The 16,706-nt window shown below is 37.3% G+C and overlaps 1 protein-coding gene across 6 annotated transcripts in view; it reads right to left on the reverse strand.

Moving 5' to 3' along the window:
* Positions 1-16,706, reverse strand: part of NUBPL (NUBP iron-sulfur cluster assembly factor, mitochondrial) — a 94,873-nt gene that overhangs the window by 39,127 nt on the left and 39,040 nt on the right. For all 6 annotated transcript variants that reach the window (XM_075030312.1, XM_075030314.1, XM_075030316.1 and 3 more), the window contains one exon: positions 2,570-2,663. In XM_075030312.1, coding sequence (XP_074886413.1) covers positions 2,570-2,663 — 94 coding nt within the window. The remainder of the gene's footprint in view (positions 1-2,569; positions 2,664-16,706) is intronic.

The raw sequence follows: 16,706 nt of genomic DNA on the forward strand, positions 1-16,706 counted from the left end.
GTATGAGAACGACAGGTTTCTGACTAGCATATGGAAAACTAATGAAAATACTGAATAAAAATTATTTACTCTTAATTCTTATAACTTTGTTATAACTACACAAGAATGAGGACATTGCTGTCCTTAGGAAAAAAATCCAGCTTTTTTTTTTAAACTTCCTTTGCTTTTGTTAACATGTATTACATTCTAAGAAGATGTAAGTATTATGAAAAAAATCTAAATTAAGGTTTCCATTTACTGATGTAGTGTACCAGTTAGAAAGATCTTGTGACCTTCCACAAACAGACCTCAACAAAACTTTGAAGAAATACAGGATTAAAGTACTTTTGTCCATCACCTCTCTGTCCCAGAGGACCCAGTGCACCAATACCACAACCACTCACACTTCTGAAGACAGTGTAGAATTCAGTGGGAAAAGGGCACAATAATCCCTTGAAGATCAAGAGTCTAATGACCTTTTCTATGTTAAATTAGGACATTTAGGTGCACTGTAGTGGATAGCAATTATCAATACCCACCATACTTTTAAAAAAAACATAATCCACTACGATAAAGCCACATCTCTTTAATTTCATAATTTTATTGCCCTTACATACAAGATTTAATGTGAAATTCTACTTTACCAAAAACTTCCATACCACTGTCCTGCTTCACCTCATTGCTTAAAACCCTAGGAGTAAAAGGCCCTCCTGCTTTGCTACTCACACATACAACCTATTAAGCAGTGCATTTAAGAAAATGGCTATGAATCATGGTTTGCTTTTCATCATATGCTCCAGGTCACAGAGAAGCTAAGGCACTAGAAGCCTCCTCTTCTACTTCTTACGGGAAAAATTCATTAAATCCTTCATCACAACTCTATTGATTTGCTCCCTTCCACCACTCAACACAATCACAGACAGCAGAGGGAACCCCCTGTGGTTATTAACAATTTGGGGGTGATAGTGTTATGGCTGACTTAGCATGTGCCTTAACATTTGAGTTTTATATGTCAAAAGATTTAATTTTTTCTGAACTTGGCATCATGGAAGATCATGAGATACCACCATGCAGCCTTAACACTAAATCTAACTATTTGTCAAAAATTTTGGCTTGTAGATATATGAGTAACTGTGGTTATCATGTATGATTGCAGCTGACACATGACTGTGTTACAGAAAAAGTACAAGGTGCTGCCTGGTTGTTAAAGGGTTCCTTTTGTTCCTGTAGACTTCACTGTGCTGTAACAGTGGTGATGGTTTTGCTGTGAAACCAGGATGTATGTCCCAAAACCCATTAGCTCTAGTGCCTTTATAAATGGGCATGTCTGTAATGCCCACCAGTCTTTCTACTTATACCTGTAGCTAACTCTTTTATCCTAGCCTATGAACTTTTACAGATACACAATTCTTTATTCATTAAACTTGTCAGGCAGCCTGGTAAGAGTTCTATATGCGAAGTGAAATGGTTCTACAAATTTAATATTTAGCTGTTTCACTTCAGTGCATTACTGCCACCAAAGTGCAGAGAAAGGAGTGTTGGAGGTAACCAGGGCCTCCCTGTGCACATGAGCCAGTCTGCACTCAGGAAGGAATGAGAGCAGTAAAAGATGCTACCATTTTGGGTTCGTATCAACATATTTATCTGGTATCACCAAAAAGTGGAGCAAGCAGTCCCACTGATTCCTTAATAACTCAGAATCACAGAATTTCTGGTTGGAAAAGGTCTCTGGAGGTCATTTGCTAGCAACACTAGGTAGGGCCAGCTAGGGCTTGTCTAGTACAGCCTGGACAACTGTCAAGGATGGAGATACCATGGACTCGTTGGGTAATGTGTTCCAGCACTGCACTACCCTCCTGGTGAAAAGCAATTACTAAATTATTTCTGGAACTGTAAGGATTGCTTTGTCTCTTACCACTGAGTTCCTAACATTGATTATGTTGGCTATTCACAACTGCTTCTGTTGAAGTATGTCAGACAGGTAATAAACAGTCTATCAGGTTTTGTGAGATGCTCAGCTTGCTTTGAAAAGCAGTATTTCTACCTCCTGCTGAAACCAATGAGATTAGAGGGCAGCCTGCATATCTCAAGACTGATTTGTTGAAGTTTAAATCCCCTACAAAAAGTCAAATTCATAATACTAGAGAAAAAAGAATGCATTAGTGTATTACAGCGCTGCATAGTTTATCTGAATAAATGTTGTGCATTAACAGTGTTGCCAGCTTCTAACTAGAAAGCAATCATGAAGACAAACTATTTTATTGTATTAGCTTTACTGTGCAGTAGGTACAGACAAAGAAAATATTTTCTACTACTAACCTTACCAATTTTTGGCATGATTGCCTTTTTCAAGAGTACTGCTATACTAGACTTCTCAATCTGTTTGAAACTTAGCTTAAAAGAAACATAATCATCATGCTAATGTTAAAAATCGCTGATAGTGTTTTTCATCACCACACGACTGACAGGACAGTTTCTTAGTGTGAGAAAGACAAAAGAATTTTTGACTAGCATTTTAAAATAAGATCTTTCTAAAGCTACCAGACTTAACTAACTTCAAATCTCTGAGGCAGTGAAGTAATACACATACCTGCAACTGGAATATTCTGTGAGACTGACAACTGTACATCTCCAGTCCCAGGCGGCATGTCAATTACTAAATAGTCCAGTTGACCCCAGTCAACCTAGAAGACAACAGTAAAAATGTATGACAGAGGACTGAAGTGGTTTTATTTAAGGCACTTTGTGTTTTATGGTCCTTGTTTCCTATAATGTAAAACAAGTGAACCGAGGACACCTCAAAAGACTGCTACTGAGATGCCTTTTAGTCACACTTTCAGTACAGGATCAAGCCATTATTTTTCTAAGAGATGCAGTCTTTGCTGATCACTCAAACTATGAGCGCAACTTTATTATTAACCTTATGAACATAAACCTTGTTGAATTCTCCCCCCCCCGCCCCCCAAAAAGCAGCAACAACTTAAGACTTTTAGTTTGCAGCCACGTAATCACAGGCTAGAAGCAAATGTTAGGTAAAATTCAGGTTAAAATTCCACATTTCAAATACAGCTTAGGAATTGTTTCCATTCATTTAAAACCAATTTTGCTTCCTTCTTATCACTTGTTTGAAACTATATATAAATCTTTAGCAATTTTTTTCTGGTTTGTTGTTGCAAAGTTAGAGCTATCATTACTGAATTTTTTCTAGGAAAAAGAACTGTTGGAGTTCTTTGAAAAGAAACATAATCATCATGCTAATGTTAAAAATCGCTGATAGTGTTTTTCATCACCACACGACTGACAGGACAGTTTCTTAGTGTGAGAAAGACAAAAGAATTTTTGACTAGCATTTTAAAATAAGATCTTTCTAAAGCTACCAGCCTTAACTTGGAGAAAAACAAACAAACAAACAACACATTTGTTAAATGAAAATTACCAGGTATAATTATACAAACTTACAACGTACATAAGACTTCACACAATTTTAAAAGTTTACTGGTTGCTGGGCATCAAATAAGAGTGACCATTAAAGATACTAGGCTCAAGTATGAGAATGCTGGAATGCTGTGATTATTTACATTCTTTACTAAGACAGATTTCCAGGAGAGCCAAATAACTCTCTCCAGAGCACCGTGTACTGCAATAAATGTTCTCTTCCTGAGAACAGAAACAGTCCTAGGCCCACTCTATATAATGTAAAGCCAAGCTATACTTCGCATAACCATTTCCCAACAGTTTAACTAGGCTTTGGGAAATCCTCGATTCAATTCTGACATGGTGCAGGTTAGTACCAGCATGCTCTTAGTAGCCAGCAGTAATGTGTGAGGTCTTCTGTCTCTGCAGTACAGAAGCTTTAGAAATCATAACCACCTTAAAAATAAAGACCCACAAATGCCTCCCCCTCACTTTTCTCTCCACACAGACATAATGCAATTACATGGTATGTTTCCGATTCATACAAAATATGTAAGATACAACAGTATGAGCTGCTTTAATAGAGGAAAATGCCAAACAAGAGCAGGATTTTACTTTCTCTTTTATTTTACACATTCCCTCAGTGTCACTTTAGCAGCAAAAACAACTAACATTTTGCCAGTCCCCCAGCTACTGTCCTGGAATGTTAGACCCTGTCAGGGGAACACTCATTCATTTTCACCCAGTTCTTGTAGGGATGATGATATTCTGGGGAAGCACAAGCAATATGAAATCCAGACCACTAACCCAATGTAGCACTCCAGTGAGAAATGGAATTTGGCACACCTCCCTTTCCTCACTTTCTATACAAAGGCTGCAGGAGTACTAAATGGTGCCTAAGACAGTCTAGCTAAATAAGAAATGCTACTTACGTTAACCACAGCAAACACTGCACTTTTTTCACATTTAATATTGATCTGTATTATCTATAATATCTGCATTATTTTATAATATCTATATTTTGTCAACAAAAATTACATATACCTAGCAGATTTCTGAAAGTAATTATCATTCATAATCATACTGAGACTATATGACCCCAAAGAAAAATTACATATATGTCCAAAAATGTATGTTCAGAAACATAAGCATGGGATAGAGAAGCCAGTTTATCTAAAAAAAAAAATAAATCTGCTTTTTACTTTGTTTTTCTTAACTCATCTTGCTTAGTTATAAAGCAAGATAAATGCCAGTGCTGATGAGCACCTCCTTTTCCAGTGAAAATTACTTTGCTTACTTGAAGGCATGAACTTTACATTTCTATGTTTCTTAATTAAAAATTAACTATTATGAAGGTGACAAATTGAAATTACATAGATGTTAAAAAGTAGCAGTAGTTTACAACATGAATAAAGTCAAGTTCCTTAAAGATTCGCAACTAAACACACAGATCTTCTATAAATAGTTAAGTGTGTAAATCTTAATATGCAAAAATGAATCTTTCATAACAATCACAACCATTTTGAAACACTAAGGTATATAGAGTTCTACTTTTTAAAATGGATTAATTCAAAATACCTTTTTTTTCCCCCAATGTCTTCATAAAGGCTGATCCTAGCATCTTTTGTTAAGTCCAAATTTATAAGTTCAGTAATCATATTCTCCTTCCTTAAATACTTTTACAGCAACTATGAATAAACTGTTTTTTCTACGTTCTGCATTGCAGCAAGACGCAGTCCAGAAACACATCTGAGCGCCATTGTACTACTATAATTCTGACATAGTTTCCAATCACTTTGTCTGCTAAAAACACTTTGTTCTTGAAGAAACTTGGATATGAGTAGTTTTCAGCCCTTTTCTCCATGAGCTCAGAGTTAAGTCCTTTTAGGTACAGCACTGCCTCATGGAGTAGTACAAGACAATCCAAACTGCACCCTTATCAGAGGAAACTGGTTTTTTCTTTCCCATAGCTAAAAGCTGTCTGGTTTTGCATATACTTGCTGTCCCTAACTTTAAACTAGCTCTTGTGGAACAAGGCAACTTTCCGGGTTTGACCTATAACTTTACTTTTCACTCTTACCAGAGGTTCTGCTCCTCCAACCTCTTCAAGCACTGGTCTCTTTCATGAAGCTCCATGTGATGATCCTCCTACCTAGCAAACATTACAGTTCCCCAAAGAAAAGGTCTAGACCTGCTCCACTACTATGTGGAACACTAACAGAGAAGACCTCAAACGCCAGTGCTCAAACCCTTTCCTAGGCTTTCAGTTTTGTGGGGAAGCACAAAGCAGTCGCTGCTCTTCTAAGCAAAGGTAGCTGCCTTGGTAAAAACGTCTCCATGTAGAAACTTTAAAGTAAAAGAACAGTTTTATAAATAGCTTACTGCTTCAAAGACACACAAAACAATTGTTGCTCGAGAAGTTAGTTTCAAAAATTACCACATATAGTAGCATGGGAGAATGGGTACAGAAATCAGAGAGCACCAGAGCTTTCTGCCTCAAGCTTCCTTAGTAAGTGACTCCGTAACAACAAGAAGAACTTCCACAACATGCACTTTCTGGATTGTCCTATGAGTAATCATTTTTATTAAAGTTTTATTAAAGTTATAAACCTCTGAAAACAGAAGTTAATAATGGAATCTTAAGCACATGGTGAATCTCATGGTTAATCTCATTGCTAGGCAACAGGAAAAAATACTCCAATAATACGTGGTGCAATTAAATTATAACAATTTATGGCACTGAAACCATCTTATTTCATGTATTTTCTTTAAATTCATGGATTGAAAAAAAAGAAATTAGCATTTGATAAATGAATTGTGCTCCATTATAATACTTATAAATCTGAGCACAGAAAAATGGAGACGCTAGACCATCCCAGCAGCAGTGGAGAGGATCTGTTGCTGCTGTGCAGAGTAGGAGGAAGACAGGCTTTTGTCACACCAATTCAGAAGAGGCAACAGTGAAGATGTCCGTATGCGAGAACTACCCTGCACACACCTCTCAGTTATGGCACTGCTGTGGCGCTGAACTGGAGAAAGTCAGATGGCAAACTAGATTGGAAAACTGCTCCGCATTAAAATTAACCTTGTTTATTCTGGATGTAGTCAAATAGTTATCCTCACAATTTTATTCTCTTCTTTTTCATTTGTAATTCGGGGTGAGAATGGAGAGCTGCACCACAATGACATAGCTATAGTTGCTGAAAAGAATTGAGCTAGTGTTTTTACCCAATAGCGAGCAGTGTCATCTAGACACATGGATTTGCTCAGACTTGGGGTGGGGAACTCTGCACCTCATCCCATTTCAGTCTGTAGACTCCCTCTTACTCTCTTCTACTCTGCAAGAAGTAGATGATGAACACCGTGGAGATCAGTTGCTCCTCCATTACCCTCCCACAGGAACACAAAAGCAATATGACAGTCTTTTATTAAACAAATTATTGAATGTAATTTGGAAGGTATAACAATTTGTTATAGAAGTGTATGTATTATTTAATGGGAGAATAAATTCCAGGTCTGTTACTAAATTTCAGCAAAGGAGGAAAAAAGGGGGGAAAGACTTTTTAAATTAAATTTAGAACTGGAACATATAATCAGAGGAGTGGCTTTCTGAAATCCACTATTGCTATTCATTCAACTTTATTAAAATGGGACGTATAATCAGGCTGTGATATAAAACAGTAATTTGAATGCAAATCCTGTTTATATGCAACAATTTACCAAATCAGGACCACTAGTCCTCATGTTCTCAATCAGTTCTGAGAGTGTGTCTGTATGCAAATGTGGCTGCATACAAGTAAATGAGCTCAGATTAACAGCACATTACAGTAAACGAGTTGCCTTTGCAAGCAATAAGCGGACAGCAGTTACAAAAGCCTGCCTTGTAGCATCTGAAATCTGTCAGCACCTTTGCATGTACAAAAGTGTTAATATCTTTGCCCCTCTAATATATACAGTGTGTAAAACATTTCAAACCATAGAAATGTAATTGCACTTTCCTTAAGTATAGCATTCATCTTTTTTTAAAAAGGTTTAACTTGACATTTATTGTTAAGCAATGTAATTAAGTGCCATGTGCTTCTGTGTATTTTCGCTTGCTCAAACACCACGAATGCTTCTATGTAAATTACTTTAATCAATCACTCTGTTTATGTGACAATTCATAATCAAAATACCAGATACACATTTTGAGTAAGGGTTCCAAATAGCAAGTTAAACCCAAGGTAGAACATAGAGATACAGATGGCATTTCTGCTGAGGAATGAAGCCTGAGCATCCTCTGTGCACAAGGCAGAAATGACAGAATATTAGCACAGAAGGATTGCTACTTGTGGTTTTGAAGTAATCCTGGTGTTTGGTAAATAACAGGAGATATTATTTATTTCTTCTTATTAAGAAGAATACATGCAGAGTTTCAATCAAGCAGCACTGCAGGTGCAGACTTGGCAGCAGCCAACCAAACTCTGAACACCAGTATCAGAGAAGTACCAAGAGCTACATTGCAGGCAGCTTAAGGTCTATTCCTGCCAGGTCCCCCCTCCTCCTAACTACTTTGTTGTGTATATAAATGATTTAACACAGGCAAACAGCTGAACAAAATAAAGGTAAGAAATGCTGTTGTTCAATGATTATCTATATAACTGTCCACATATATTTACATCTTTTAGTGCAAAATAAACAAATTTTTAAAAATATTTCCTTGAAAAGTTACTTAAAGATTCTGCTTAAACATACATAGACATTGGGAACAAATGAGTAGTTTCATGATGTAAGAAAACAGATAATTTAGGAATAGTATAATGAAACATGGCACTTTAATGTAAAAAAAAAAAACAAACTTATTTTCACAAATATTTGATAAAGAAAGGAGACATTCCCCAGACATAAACCAGAAGATTTTTAGTCCCTATGGAAACTTGCTCTCTGGTAGTGAAGTAACTACTTAAACCATAGCAGGATATTCCATAGTGCTTAATACAACTTGACACTTTCTGAACAAAGACAACTGCCCCTTTGACTTGTCCTCTGATGCTTAAGCAATCTCAAAACCTTGCACTCTAACACCATAAAAAACAGATGCACTGCAAAGGTTCAAACTCTCTCTAAAGTATTTCTGAGCAGCCTGTTCTGCAAAGTTCAGAGCAAAATTGAGGTGAAGCATAAGAACAGTTTGCTCCAAAGATTTCCACAAAAAGAAGGAAATTCTCCTATTCTTTCTCAATATAGACTAAAAGTAACTTTTAGAAATAAGTGCCTAGGAAGAAAGCCAGGGTCCTGTTCAATTCAACAACCAAAACAGAAACTGGCCTCCTCCTCCCTGGTGGCTTTTAATAATGTTAAGAACTGAAGGCAAATGTAGTAGCCTGGAGTTTCTGTCACCTTCATTTATATAACCTACAAAGCTAAACAACTCCCAGAAGACTACAATAAAGAGGTTATTCTCTACGGGGTGTTCTAGGAGACAGAGGGAAAGCACTCAAGACTGGGCTCCTACTCACCTTCAGAAAGCCCAGTCAACATCATGTCAGCCTGAAGGGAAGACAGCAGACAGCTGTGGGGCACATCCACAAGACTCTGGGGACAATCTCTGGGGATGACTGAAAAGGAATATTTCTGTGCATTCCCAGCACAACTGATGGAGACTGTATCAGCACTACCATGTCTAAAAGACTCTTCCACTAGGTTCAAGTTGTTACTACAAAGAGTTCTTGTGAGCTGAGATTCCCATTTCTCAGGGATTCAAAGCACTTACTCTCTAGAAGACAACAGTTTGAGAAGCAAACTTTTATTATGCAGTCAGTCTTGAGATTGATCGTTGATCTGCTGCTCTCTACCCTTGACCCACAAACAGTATGCACTACATAATTTGCAGAAATTTTTCTTCAAAACACACCATCCTTTTTTTCTTGTTCTATAATACAGAACTGTGTGTAGTTCAGCTGCTGAATAATGACATCTGGAAAAGAAATACAGAACGATGCAACTTTCTATTCCTATGTCTTTTAACAATAAAAGTAAGCACAAAAATAAAGTAATATAAAGGTAAACAAATCAGAATAAAGTGGGCTAGCATCACATCATCTAATTAAACTAATCACCAGGTTGATGCAGCTATGTTAAGCACATCATCTAAACTATAAATTCTCTTTGAGCTCTCCCAACTAATACACAAAGGCAAAAGCATTATTTAGCTATCAAACCCAAAGCCAACAAAACATTTTTAAGGCAGTATTATCAGGACCCAATTTAAGCTCATACAATTTATATATGCTGCCTAATTCAGATTTTCCCTACAATAATAACAGAAGGAAACATTGCAAGTGTTGATGACAAATATCAAAAGGGAGAAGCTTATTAAGCCCACTCCCCATATGTATTTTAGCCTATATTTTTGTCATGATGTTAAAATCTGATATATAGTTTAAGACTGAATGCTGAAACTATGCAACGGAAAGCAATGTTCCTAATTCTCTTCACAAGTTATTTAACTTCCTTAATCAATTCCTTATTGGGCTACCAACAAACTAATAAATGCATCATTTCACGCCCATCATCAAGACACTGATTTTAAATTAGCGCTTAAACTAAAAAGCATTAGATTAAAAAGGTCAGAAAATTCAGTTTCTTAAGTGCAACATACAATGCTTTTTGTACAGAAAAGGGAACTTCTACAGAGGCCAGTCTAAGGCCTTCAGAAAAAGGATTACAGAAAAAAGTAACATGACAGATGTTATTCAAGTCACTTAAAATGTTGCTGAAGAAAACCCTCCAATATTACCATAAATTGTGCAATATAAAAACTGGAATAGAATCAATTAGATGTAGACCACTGAACTGAGGCCGAAAGACAGTAAATCTCAATATAGGACTTGGGTTTTTGCTTGGTGAGATGTTATCAGATTTCTGAGTAAGTAGCCTTGGGGTGAAACATTAAATTTCAATATTAAAATGTTATTTTATTTTTTTTAAATAACCTGTTTTTCACACATATGGACAATAATACATCCTCCAAACTTTCCGTACTTAAAATTCACAAGCACATCCTCTCCAGTCACTGAATTCAAAATAGTCTACCCTTGCTAATGAAACCAGCATTGGAGAGTCTGCTTGAATTACCTCAGAGCACAACAATCAATACTCCCAACAAGAAGTCGCAACAAGGCTGCACAAAATACAGAACCTTTCAACTCCACAGGAAGATTCAAGAGGATGAGAGAGTGTGAAAAAAGAATGTAAGCTAGAGCATGTGCAAGAGCAAGCAAAGCAGATCAGTGACTTGCTGGGATTCTTCACCATGGGACTGTGAGGTTGGTATACGTTCTCTGTTAAAAGAGCCGCCTTTAGGTCAGAAAGGAGAAAGAACAACTGCATATAGGTTGTCCTTATGAAGAGTGCAACACAGAAAGTTCATTAAAGACACAGACAATGTAGAAATGAAAATAAATACGATTTTAATATTGTACACATTTTGCAGTTGAACACGTAACATTCCCACAGTTTAAAGATGTGCTGAATGTCTTATTCCTAGAGTAGTAAAAGCATTTACTATGAATTAGGCAACAGATAATCTGTGAAAGCATCGCATATAGATTGCCAAAATAATTGCTGTGCCCACAGAACCATGCTTTTGCATTCACCAGTGCTCTCAGTTATGAATCTGCAACAATAAATTAAAAGTGTTACTTGTATTCTAAACCTAATTAAAATAATTTGCTGAAGGTGCCGATACCATGAGTTTCAGGGACATTCAGTGATTACTGCCAAGCAAGGAACAGTCTTCATATTTTCATTTGCTTCCCAGATTTTTGTTTAGCTCCAATTCTTAGTTAATGGTTTTCATACAGAAGAAACTGTTTATATCTAGCAGAAAAAGTACTTAAAATGGGCACCCACTTTAGTTGCATAACAAAAAAGCTGTATTCTAAAGGCATCATTCTGCTGGGAGAACATATTCCTTCTTTTAAAAGATACTGTTGATGGAGCAAAACACTGTTAAGAGAAGAAACATCTAAAACATCTACCACAGCTTGATAAATAGTACAGAAAAGTGGGTTTTTCTTGGGGGGGGGGGGGGGGGGGGGGGGCGGGATGGGGGGGGGGGGGACAGGGACCGGACAACACAGAGACACTAATTTCTGGTACCTTAAGCACAATTATTTACATTTGTGTCAATCACTTGGTATGTGAGAAATAATCACTTCCCACAAAGAATACTGGTACAAAAACTGCTGCTGTTCTTGGATATCTGCAGTTATTTTCTGGGAGCAAAAGAGATATGAGAGGATGGTGTGAGTGGAAGATCAGCCTGTCAGCTTCCAATGGTCAGAATGCAAGCTGGATTATTAAAAAAAAAAAACGCCACATCTGTGCAATCAGTTTAACATCTATTAATTCAATATTAATTTTAAAAAGCTTTTTATATAGTTATATTCATAGTTTATTTACTAAGTAAAATTAGTGTGTAATGCTAAACAATGTATCAATGTTCAGGGTGGGGAGGTTCCAATTTTGTTTTGATCAAAAAGATGAAAAAGAAATGCTGAAAAATGGAAAAAACCATGCCTAAAAAGCAGCTTTGGTGAGCTCCACCTACGCATTCAGAAGCATCCCTAAAAAATCCCTGAAAGATCTTGACTACTCAGGAAGGGAGATATCAAAATCTCCATTGAGCACCAAGTTTCAACCAAAAGCCCATTTAGGATCCATTAATTATACACACATTCGTGAGAAAAGAGCAAGTCTTACAGGCCCAATGCTTTAAAAATACAACAAAAAAAACCCTAAACCAATCAAAGCCTGTGGTTCTGCTGTTGTAATTGTGGCTGTTTAATATCTTAATTAGACATATGACAGAACCTATCTATGAACTGGAAGATGTAAGTTTCAATTTCTCAGGTAGGTGGCATCTACCTGGGCCACTGTACATCCAAGAATGCAAAAGCCATAGAAGCAACCAGGACCCTATATAAGGCCAGTAGCTGAGGTATTCACCTGGAAAGCTGAAACTTCGGATTAACTGAATTTGCTGCATAGCACTGGTCACACTCCCTGCTCACATGTCTAGTCCTGGCCCCAGGAATCTTTCATCCCCAGCTGTAGAGCAGAAGGTTTTGACTGCTGTATGTGATTTCAGAGCACTCTCCTGGGTAGCAGGAAAAACGGGCTTAAATGCTAAACTAAGAAAGTAGCTGAACTTGCAGCTCCCATGTCCTGGCTGAATAGTTATGGAAACTTCCCAGGCTTTTATTGTGAACAGAGAATAAGTTTGTCAAGCTAAACCAAAAGAAAGGTCTTGGCACCTAACAGAAGATACTCGATTTTGGCTCTAAATCTCTGCTCCACAGAACTGTCCAATACAGGCTACAATTACGTGCTGAAATCCAGGACAGAGACAGAAAGTGACACACATCCCATAGGCTTTTTCCTAATAGCCTTCTCACTCAACAACTTCAGTAATGTTCATTTCCAGCCAGTGAACCTATGACTTACACCATTAATTTCCACTTACTCCACACCAAGCTCTTAACTTCAGCACTCCAAGATACTGCACCTATTCTGCTAAGGCACTGCCAAAGAGTATGAAGGTAAATCCAGGAGGGGAAAGTAACCCCTCAGATAGTACCACTGGGAATGCCAAGTGATGTACTGCCACCATCCCAGGTATGCAGTGGCTCCAGCCTAGGCTTTAGTTTAACTTTCCATTCCTGCAGGCAGGGCACCTACCTCTTAGGCACTGCAACATTCAGCACAGCAATACCCATGTCCCTTTTTGCATCTAACCTACAGCAGCTAGAAAGACAGATGCTCTTATTAGTAGAGAAGAATAGATAAAGTAGAAGAGTGGCATTAGGTGTCTACTATTTTTTGAAAAGTCTCACGTAAATAATGGAAACTTCATTTAGAAAACAAATAGTGCCATCTCCTTTCCTACTTCCTCTACCACCAGTATTCCTGTTTAGCAAACACTTAAGAACATGCTTAAATCACCACCTCTTTCCAAGAATGAAGCTGCATGCCGTTTAGGCACAAAGTTCTGAACTTGCTGGAGAGAAACCTTAAACATCAGCACAGTTTCCTTTAAAAGCTCAAGGGGAAAAAAGGAGGAAAAAAAAAAAGGGGCGGGGGGGGGGGATCAGTTCTAGCCCCAGTGCAGCCATTTTGAAACACCATGAGCTCTCTGCCATTGCCTCCTGTCTAGTCAACAAACCCAGCAAAACAGTTGCATGTTTTGCATTTGTTTTGTTTCATGCAAAGGAGGGCGGACACATGCATACCTGTGTAATCTGGGCGAGAGATGAGACTACTGGAAGCAGAGCAAAGAAAACACACAGCCTGTTCCCACAGCAGCAGTAGCTGCACAGTCATAACCATGACAGCTGAGGAACCAGGCCAAGAAATGTTTGCTGTAAATACATTCTCACTATGCTGTTAGGCTTTTTTTTTTTTTTTGCCTTTTTTTTAATCCTCAAAGACAGTTAAAATACATTTACTGCAAATGCTTCCAGTTCAGCAGTAAGTTGTCGGCTAATGTTTTTGTTTTCTTTTGGCTTTCCTAACACTTCTTTCTATGATTGTCAATTCCTTTCAGAGACTATAATCCCTTTTCGTATCAGCTGCTAACACGAGCCAATAAAGCAACAGGGATCCGTATAGATCCTGCTTCCTTCATTATGGGAAGAAAGGCAACAGAACAGGTTTTGTAGCTGCAGCCAGAAACGAAAAGAAAGAATCAAGCTCATAATTGTTCAATCATACCCATCCCAAAACATACAGGAGCACTCGAGTCAAAGGGTTATGGCAGGAATACTCTAACTCCATAAGGAGTTAAGCTGACGGGCAGAGGGATGGAAAGAAGGAGCTTTCTGTCATCTCCCACACTTTTGGCTGCTACATCTCTGAATCTATGTTTAGTTTCTAATCTGCAGGAAGTACAATCATTTCCTTTAAATATGTACATACTGACTGGGACCAGTTAAGGCGGTTCTCTCTGGACAGACAGGACCTTTCAAGGTGATTATTAGCATTTAAGCAAATCAGTGATGATTATAAGAATTCCTGTAAGAGGCTTTTCTAAACTTCAACATCACGACTAATGTATGATGTAGAAGTTAGTGTCAAGATTTCCATTGATTTCAGTGGGCTCTGGATGAGAAGAAATTAGTTTATTTGTCCTTTTGTCTTAGCAAAATAAATGTAACAAAAAATCAGTATAAGCATTTTTTAAAACAAATTCTTCTATAAGGTATGAGTGGGTCATCTGTTTATCTTGCCCCTGAAACAGTTTCCTCAATTTCAGCAATAAAATGAGGGATGCTAATTGACCCTCCTTGCTTTAAGTGAAAGCTTATTAAAGATTTAAGAAAAAAAAAAATCTCACAAGCATTCAGTTATTGTTTACTGCCTGCCAGCTGCAGACATAGTCTTAGCAGCATATCAAAGTGCAGTCTTAGCACTGCAAAGATTGTACACTATTTATTATTGAGTGTTGTTCCTCTTTTCAAAATATCTCAATAGCAGATTTTGAGCTTTCTAAGTAGAACAAATACATAATACCAATGATCTTGTGTGTACGGATTAAACGTCTGGGTCTTTTAATTTTCGTACTTTGGATCACAAAAAGAAAAATAGAAAAGCATCCCAACTCCCTGAAGATGGAACTGCTGTTACTATTCTGAAGAACCCTGATGTCTCAACTTTCTTTTTTTTTTTCCAAACTGGAAAGTACCAGACTTTGGCATGAACTAGCAACCTCTATGCCCACCTCAGGCTAAGATAACTCAAAAAAGAAAAATAGAACAGAAGAAATATTTTTGTAATTGCTGAAATGCTGGCAAATTTTTCACTGTAGTGACACCTGGTGAGACTACTGTATTTTAGAATTATGCACTGCAAAGTATAAACACATCTTTGTAGTTTATAATATAAGCACAGCTTTGTTTAGCTCTATGAAACGTAAACTGTAAATATCCTGCTACAGACTATCTGCCTCAATTCCTCAATTACTTACAGACTGGATAAATACATGAATACTGTGAAATACAAGTCAATTTTGATATTAGCAAAAATTCTCAAATGGAAGATGTTGCCAAAACACAAAACATAGAAAGAGGAAAACAATATTAATATGCATTTAGCACATACACTTTAGCTACATCTACTCTGTTGATAAACAGACAAGTGTGCACAGATTCTTAAATGTGTATTAAAAGGCAAAAAGATGATAAAAGTTTGAAAAAAAAATACTAAGAGCTATTCATGTTTCTGACCATCTTTGCTACAATTTCCCATTGCAGCATCTCACTCTTTTCCAGTCTTGGAAATTTACTGCCATAATGCGAGTTAAATGCTTTCAATGGTAATCTCTTGATAGAGCGCCCTTCCTAAACCAAAAAGCGTTAAAAATAAAATCTACACAAAAAAAAAAAAAGTCTTCTGGCTTCACTGCAGTGCTTTTTCTTCACTTGCTCTTTACATTTACAATAAGAATAATTTTCATCATTGACTCACTATTACTATTCTGGGGATCCTTTCAATGCATTCAAAATATAGCTGAAAAAAAATCAGAGCCATCAACTTGTTATTGTCGTCTTCCTCCTGACCCAATACGTGTCATTCTCTGCTAAATTCCATTTCACTGCTCCCTCTCATCCACCAATACACTCTCACTAATTTTATACTGATGAGACACAGTTTTTTGCCCACATTAATAATAAGTTCATCTTTGAGCAAGCCCCCTATGACATTTACCATGTAAGTAATGAAACACAGCAAAACTGGTACTACACCAATTTGCTTAAGCAATGGATCCAAAGGATAAGAAGTTTTTGCTACCCTTAAAATCCAAGGCTTGCACCTATTCTCCCAAGACAGTGTGAAAGAGTATGAAGGTAAATCCAGGAGGGTCTGCAACTTGCATTTATTACCTCTTGTGCTATCACTGCACATCCAGGAGGCATCTACCTTCATCTTCTCTGTACGTATCCATCAGGTAGTTCAAGACAGCAGTTCATCTCCCTTTAACCTTCTCAAAGCCAAAAAAACCCCATTTCTCTCAGTGTCTCCTCACATATTACATGCTCCATCCCCTTTATCACCTGGATGGCTCTTTGCTGGAAAATATATATGCAAGGTAGCATGTACCATCAGAAGTTAAGCAATTGTGCATATGTCTGCAAAAGACACTTAGGTTCTGATGAATACCAATTGTGGTGAACGCCAGTGACACATTTACATTCACGTTAGGCATTCTTAAAAGATTTTATATCATTGATACACACACATACTTTGGGAACCTGAAACTCAAAATATATTGT

The sequence above is a fragment of the Buteo buteo genome, chromosome 6 (genome assembly GCF_964188355.1).
Source record: "Buteo buteo chromosome 6, bButBut1.hap1.1, whole genome shotgun sequence".
Classification (NCBI taxonomy): Eukaryota; Metazoa; Chordata; class Aves; order Accipitriformes; family Accipitridae; genus Buteo; species Buteo buteo.